Source organism: Mandrillus leucophaeus, unplaced genomic scaffold (assembly GCF_000951045.1).
Source record: "Mandrillus leucophaeus isolate KB7577 unplaced genomic scaffold, Mleu.le_1.0 Scaffold141, whole genome shotgun sequence".
Classification (NCBI taxonomy): Eukaryota; Metazoa; Chordata; class Mammalia; order Primates; family Cercopithecidae; genus Mandrillus; species Mandrillus leucophaeus.
In genome coordinates, this window is record NW_012101377.1 from 2,841,331 (window position 1) to 2,847,899 (window position 6,569).

At 44.1% G+C, this 6,569-nt stretch overlaps 1 protein-coding gene across 1 annotated transcript in view; it reads right to left on the minus strand.

The window, feature by feature from the left end:
• YARS (tyrosyl-tRNA synthetase) overlaps positions 1 to 6,569 on the minus strand; it is a 77,896-nt gene that overhangs the window by 50,431 nt on the left and 20,896 nt on the right. The window contains exon 4 of the mRNA XM_011974074.1: positions 2,437 to 2,566. Coding sequence (XP_011829464.1) covers positions 2,437 to 2,566 — 130 coding nt within the window. The remainder of the gene's footprint in view (positions 1 to 2,436; positions 2,567 to 6,569) is intronic.

A 6,569-nucleotide genomic window follows, 5' to 3' on the forward strand; every position in this document is an offset into this window, starting at 1 on the left:
GAATGGATGTTATGTTAGCAGGCATGAAAATAACGTTCAACTCCTGAACATCTCAAGCTCTACAGAAGCTCTCCATCAGAGCTCTTAAGTGACCAGGTGCACTGTCAATGAGCAGTAATGTTTTGAAAAGAATCTTTCTTTCTGAGGAGTAGGTCTCAAAAGTGGGCTTAAAATGCTTAGTAAATCATACTGTTAACAGATGTGCTACTATCCAGACTTTGTTGTTCCATTTATAGAGCACAGGCAGAGTAGACTTAGCATAACTCTTTTTTGAGATGGAGTCTCACTCTGTTACCCAGGCTGGAATGCAGTGGTGTGATCTCGGCTCACTGCAACCTCCGCCTCCCGGGTTTAAGTGATTCTCCTGCCTCAGTCTCCCGACTATAGCTGGGACTACAGACGCGTGCCACAATGCCTGGCTAATTTTTTTTTTTTTGAGATGGAGTCTTGCGTTGTTGCCCGGGTTGGAGTGAATGGCGCGATCTCAGCTCACTGCGACCTCTGTCTCCCGGGTTCAAGCAATTGTCCTGCCTCAGTCTCCCGAGTAGCTGGGACTACAGGTGTGTGCCACCACACCCAGCTAATTTTTATATTTTTAGTAGAGACGCAGTTTCACTATGATAGCCAGGCTAGTCTCGAACTCCTGACCTCGTGATTTGTCTGCCTCAGCCTCCTAAAGTGCTGAGTTACAGGTGTGAGCCGCCACGACTGGCCTAATTTTTCTTTTTCTTTTCTTTTCTTTTTTTTTTTTTGTAGTTTTAGTAGAGACAGGGTTTCACTATGTTGGCTAGGCTGGTCTTGAACTCCTGGCCTCAAGTGATCTGCTCACCTCGGCCTCCAAAAGTGCTGGGATTATAGGCATGAGCCACCATGCCTGGCCTATATAGCCTAATTCTTAAAGGCACTAGGATTTTTGGAATGTAAATGAGCATTGGCTTCAACTTCAAGTCATCAGCTGCATTAGCTTCTAACAAGAGATTCAACCTGTCCTTTGAAGATTTGAAGCCAGGAATCAAGTTCTCTCTAGCTACGAAAGTCCTAGATGGCATCTTCTTCCGATGAAAGGCTATTTCATCTACCTTGAAAATCCATTGTTTAGTGTAGCCACCTTCATCAATGATCTTATCTAGATCTTCCGGGTAACTTGCTGCAACTTCTACATCAGCGCTTGCCGCTTCACCTTGCACTTTGACATTATGAAGATGGCTTTTTTCCCTTTAAACATCATGAACCAATCTCTGCTAGCTTCAAACTTTTCTTGTGCATCTTCCTCACTTCTCTTAGCCTTCATAAAACTGAAGACAATTAAGACCTTTCTCTGGAGTAGGCTTTAGCTTAAGGTAATATTGTGGCTGGTTTGCTCTTCCATCCAGACTATTACAATTTTCCCCATATCAGCATAAGTGAAAATTATGTCTGTTTCACTTCCTATTTTTCAGGTGTTCACTGGAGTAGCACTTTGAATTTCCTTCAAGAATTTTCCCTTTGGAGTCACAACTTGGCTATTTGGTGCAAAAGGCCCAGCTTTCCGCCTGCCTCGGCTTTTAACATTCCTTCCTCACTAAGCTTAATCATTTCTAGGTGTAGATTTAAAGTGAGCGATGTGCGGCTGGGCGCGGAAGCTCAAGCCTATAATCCCAGCACTGTGGTAGGCCAAGGTGGGTAGATCACAAGGTCAGGAGTTCAAGACCAGCCTGGCTAAGACAGTGAAACCCCGTCTCTACTAAAAATACAGAAAAATCAGCTGGGCCTGATGGCAGGTGCCTGTAATCCCAGCTACTCGGGAAGCTGAGGCAGAGAATTGCTTGAACCCGGGAGGCAGAGGTTGCAGTGAGCCAAGATCGCGCCACTGTACTCCAGCCTGTGTGACAGAGCGAGACTCTGTCTCAAAAATAAATAAATAAATAAATAAATAAATAAATAAATAAATAAAGTGAGAGATGTGTGACTCTCCCTTTCACTTTAACACTTAGAGGCCATTGTAGGGTTATTGATTAGCTTTATTTCAATATTGTCCTGTTTCAGGAAATAAGGAGGCCAGGAGAGTGGCAAAATGACTGGATGGCAGAGGAGTCAGAACACACACAATATTTGTTAAGTTCGTTGTCTCATATGGGCACAGTTTGTGGTGCCCCAAAACAATTACAATATTAACATCAAAGGTCACAGATCGCATATAACCATGCAGATATGATAATAATGAAAAAGCTTGAAATATTGTGAGAATTACTAAAATGTGGCACAGAGACACGAAGTGAGCACATGCTGTTGGAAAAATGGTGCTGGTGGACTTGCCGGACACAGGGTTGCCACGCACCTTCAATTTGTAAAAAACACACTATCTGTGTAGTGCAGTAAAGCAAAGCGCAATGAGATATGCCTGTCATCAAACCAGAGCAGAAAAGGCCATCGGGCCATTCCATCCCACTTAAGTACCTGCAGTCCGGGGTACAAGAGGCCACTCAGCAAAGGGTGCTCCACTTGCTTTACCACCTCAGCTCCAGCCTTCTTGGAATCGTGCTGTGTGACTACGGAGGAGAGTCTGTACACATCGAGTGTGTACTCTCTGAAGAGGAAAGGAAGAGGGGACAGCTGTAAACCTGGGCCTAGGCCTCAGTTTCCTAGGGCAATCTAAAGCACATTAATTTACTTCCCTAACCTTAGTGTAACCTGGGATCTCAGTTTTAAAAATATATTTTAATCACCAACTTTCTTCTTCTTCTTTCCCTCCCTTCTGGCAATGCATGCTTATGTAATTATGTTCTTGCTTAAGAAATTCCAGAGAGGAGGGTGAGGATTCAAAAACTACCTACTGGGTATTGTGCTGATTACCTGGGTGACAAAATTGTCTGTACACCAAACTCCTGTCACGTGTAATTTACCCAAATCTGCACATGCAACCCTTGAATCTAAAATAAAAGTTGGAAAAAAAGAAAGAGATTCCAGAAGCCAATCTTGAAACAAACTAGGCATGGAGCCCAGACTGCAGAATCCTCCTGCTCAGAGGGAGTCTGGAACAATTAGTCCATCACCATCAGTCTGAAGTCAAGATAACACCAACCATACCTCCTGACAGGCAATTATGCAAGACAGCCATCAGAACAAAGACACACAGACCCTGCATTCTCACCACTCCTGCATGCCTCCCATACCAAGCCTCCCTTTAAAAACACTATGGTAAAATTTAGAATTTAAGATAGTACTTTAGTACACTAGTTCACCATCTTCTCAGTTTGTTGGTTCCCTGATTAAACCTGCTTTTCCTCCCACCAACCCTTGTCTCTTGTGTCTGGCTTTCAAGTGTCTGGGCAGCCAAACCTGAGTCCAGTTACATTAGGACATTCAAATAGAGCACTGCCTGGTAGCTTCTAAAATGGGACGGACCTATCCTCTCAACTAAAATACTACTTTATTTATTTATTTATTTATTTATTTAGAGAGACGGAGTCTCGCTCTGTCGCCCAGACTGGAGTGCAGTGGCATGATCTGGGCTCACTGCAAGCTCCGCCTCCCAGGTTCACGCCATTCTCCTGCCTCAGCCTCCTGAGTGGCTGGGACTACAGGTGCCCGCCACCATGCCCGGCTAATTTTTTGTGTGTTTTTAGTAGACACGGAGTTTCATTGTGTTAGCCAGGATGGTGTCAATCTCCTGATCTCGTGATCCGCCCGTTTTGGTCTCCCAAAGTGCTGGGATTACAGGTGTGAACCACTGCACCCGGCCAATATTACTTTATTTTTATGTTTTTCATCTTTTTTTTTTTTTTTTTTGAGACAGGGTCTCACTCTGTTGTTGGGCTGGAACACAGTGGTGTGATCAGAGCTCACTGCAGCCTCAATCTCCCTGGGCTCAGGTGATCCTCCCATCTCAGCCTCCAGAGGAACTACAACTACAGACATGTGCCACCACACATGGCTAATTTTTCTATTTTTTGTAGAGACGTGGTTTCCCCACATTGCCCAGGCTGGTCTGGAACTGCTGGGCTCAAGCAATCTACCCACCCCAGCCTGCCAAAGTGCTGGGATTACAGGTGTGAGCCACAGTACCAGAGTTCTTTTTCCTTTTAAAAAGAGGGCTTTAATTAGTATTTTTCTTCACTTCTGGAAAATGTTCTGCCATTATCTCTTGAAATACTGCTTCTCTGCCATTCTCCTTCAGTCTCTTCATTTGGAATGCCCTTTCAACTGATATCAAAATTTCCCAGTCTATTTCCATGTTTTTTTTGTTTTTGAGACAGAATCTTGCTCCATTGCCCAGGCTGCAGTATAATGGAACAATCAGTCACTGCAGCTTCCATCTCAGCTCAAGTGATCCTCCCACCTCAGCCTCTTAAGTAGCTGGGATTACAGGTGCATGCCATGAGGCCTAGCTAATTTTTTTGATTTTTAGTAGAGATGAGGTCTCACTATGTTGCCCACTCTGGTCTCAAATTCCTGAGCTCAAGTGATTCTCCTGCCTTGGCCTCGCATAGTGCTGGGAATACAGGCATGAGCCACTGCATCCAGCGCCCCCACCCCCTGCCAATTTTTTTTTTTTTTGAGACAGAGTCTTGCTCTGTTGCCCAGGCTGGAGTGCAGTGGTGTGATCTTGGCTCACTGCAACCTCTGCCTTGTGGGTTCAAGCAATTCTCCTGCCTCAGCCTCCCGAGTACTGGGATCACAGGCATGCCTGGCTAATTTTTGTATTTTTAGTAGAGAAAGGGTTTCACCATGTTGGCCAGGCTGGTCTTGAACTCCTGACCTTAGGTGATCCACCTGCCTCAGCCCCCTAAAGTGCTGGGATTACAGGCGTGAGCCACCATGCCTGGCCCTAAAGTCATTTTTGTATATAGAAAAATATCAAGTGACTTTAAAGAAAGATAGTTTTATTTATCCCAGCTTCCTATATCCCAAATTCTCTTAAGTTCTTGGAGAATAAAAATCGTGCCTGTGTTCTTCACAGGTATAACCCCAGTTCCTAGACTAGTGTCTCGCACATAGCAAGAATTCAATACATATTTGCAAGACTCACTCCCTCACCTTATTCAGGTTTCTGCCTAATGTCATTTTAGTAGAGGGTTTCCCTAACCATCTCATTCAAATTGAAACCCCCCGTTTCCCGAAAACTTTCTCTACCCTGGGCTGCCTGCTTTGTTTTAGCTATTGCCATCTGATACACATATAACTTATTATTTACTGTCTGTATTTCCTTGCTGGAATGTAAGCCCCATTAGGATAGGGACTTTTGTTTTGGCTTACTTTTGCATATCCAGTATCTAGAACAGTGCTTATCATATACCAGGGGCTCCATAAAGATCTGTAGATTAAATGTAAAAATGAATAAAATTTCAGGTACTCTACAAACGCTGTAGATTCAAAGATGTTCATATGCTTTATTTAGTCATTTCTTTTTCTTTCTTCTCTTTTGAGATGGAGTCTCACTCTGTTGCCCAGGCTGGAGTGCAGTGGTATGATCTCCACTCACTGCAATCTCCACCTCCTGGGTTCAAGTGATTCTCCTGCCTCAGCCTCCCGACTAGCTGGGACTACAGACGCGCGCCACAATGCCTGGCTAACTTTTTTTCTTTTTTGAGACAGTCTTGCATTGTCGCCCGGGCTAGAGTGCAATGGCGCGATCTCGACTCACCGCGACCTCTGCCTCCCAGGTTCAATCAATTGTCCTGCCTCAGCCTCCCGAGTAGCTGGGACCACAGGTACATGCCACCACACCCAGCTAATTTTTATATTTTTAGTAGAGATACAGTTTCACTACGATGGCCAGGCTAGTTTTGAACTCCTGACCTCGTGATTCGCCTGCCTCAGCCTCCCAAAGTGCTGAGTTACAGGTGTGAGCCACCATGCCTGGTCTAATTTTTTGTATTTTTTAGTAGAGATGGGGTTTTGCTGTGTTGGCTAGACTGGTCTCAAACTCCTGGCCTCAAGTAATCTGCCCACCTCAGCCTTCCAAAGCACTGGGATTACAGGTGTGAGCCACCATTGCCTGGTCCTATTTTTCTTTCTTTCTTTTCTTTTTTTGAGAGATGGGGACTTGCTATGTTGGCCAGGGTAGTCTTGAACTCTTGGCCTCAAGCAATTCTCCTAGCTTGGCCTCCTAAAGTGCTCAGATTATAGACATGAGCCACCCTGCCCAGCCTATATGCTTTATTTAAAGCCCTAAATGTATCAATAATGAGGAATGGTAAAGAAAATTATATTAGATGCAGTAAAAAGAGAAATATACTAGTAAGCAAGAGATCTGGGTTCACATCCTGATTCATTTATTTACTAGATATATAAACTTGGGAAAGTTAAATCTGAATTAATTTCCTTATCTGTGAAATAGGACAAAATAATGCTCATTTGAAAAAGTTGTTCTAAGGGTTAAAATGCAAAAGTGACTAATAGAGTGCTATGTACTTATACATGCATATCTGAGGTTTTAAAATTTTTTAAATGTGAAGACAATGAGATAGCATGGGGAAATTACTTAAGAAAGAGTAAGTTGGCCGGGCGCGGTGGCTCAAGCCTGTAATCCCAGCACTTTGGGAGGCCGAGACGGGCGGATCACGAGGTCAGGAGATCGAGACCATCCT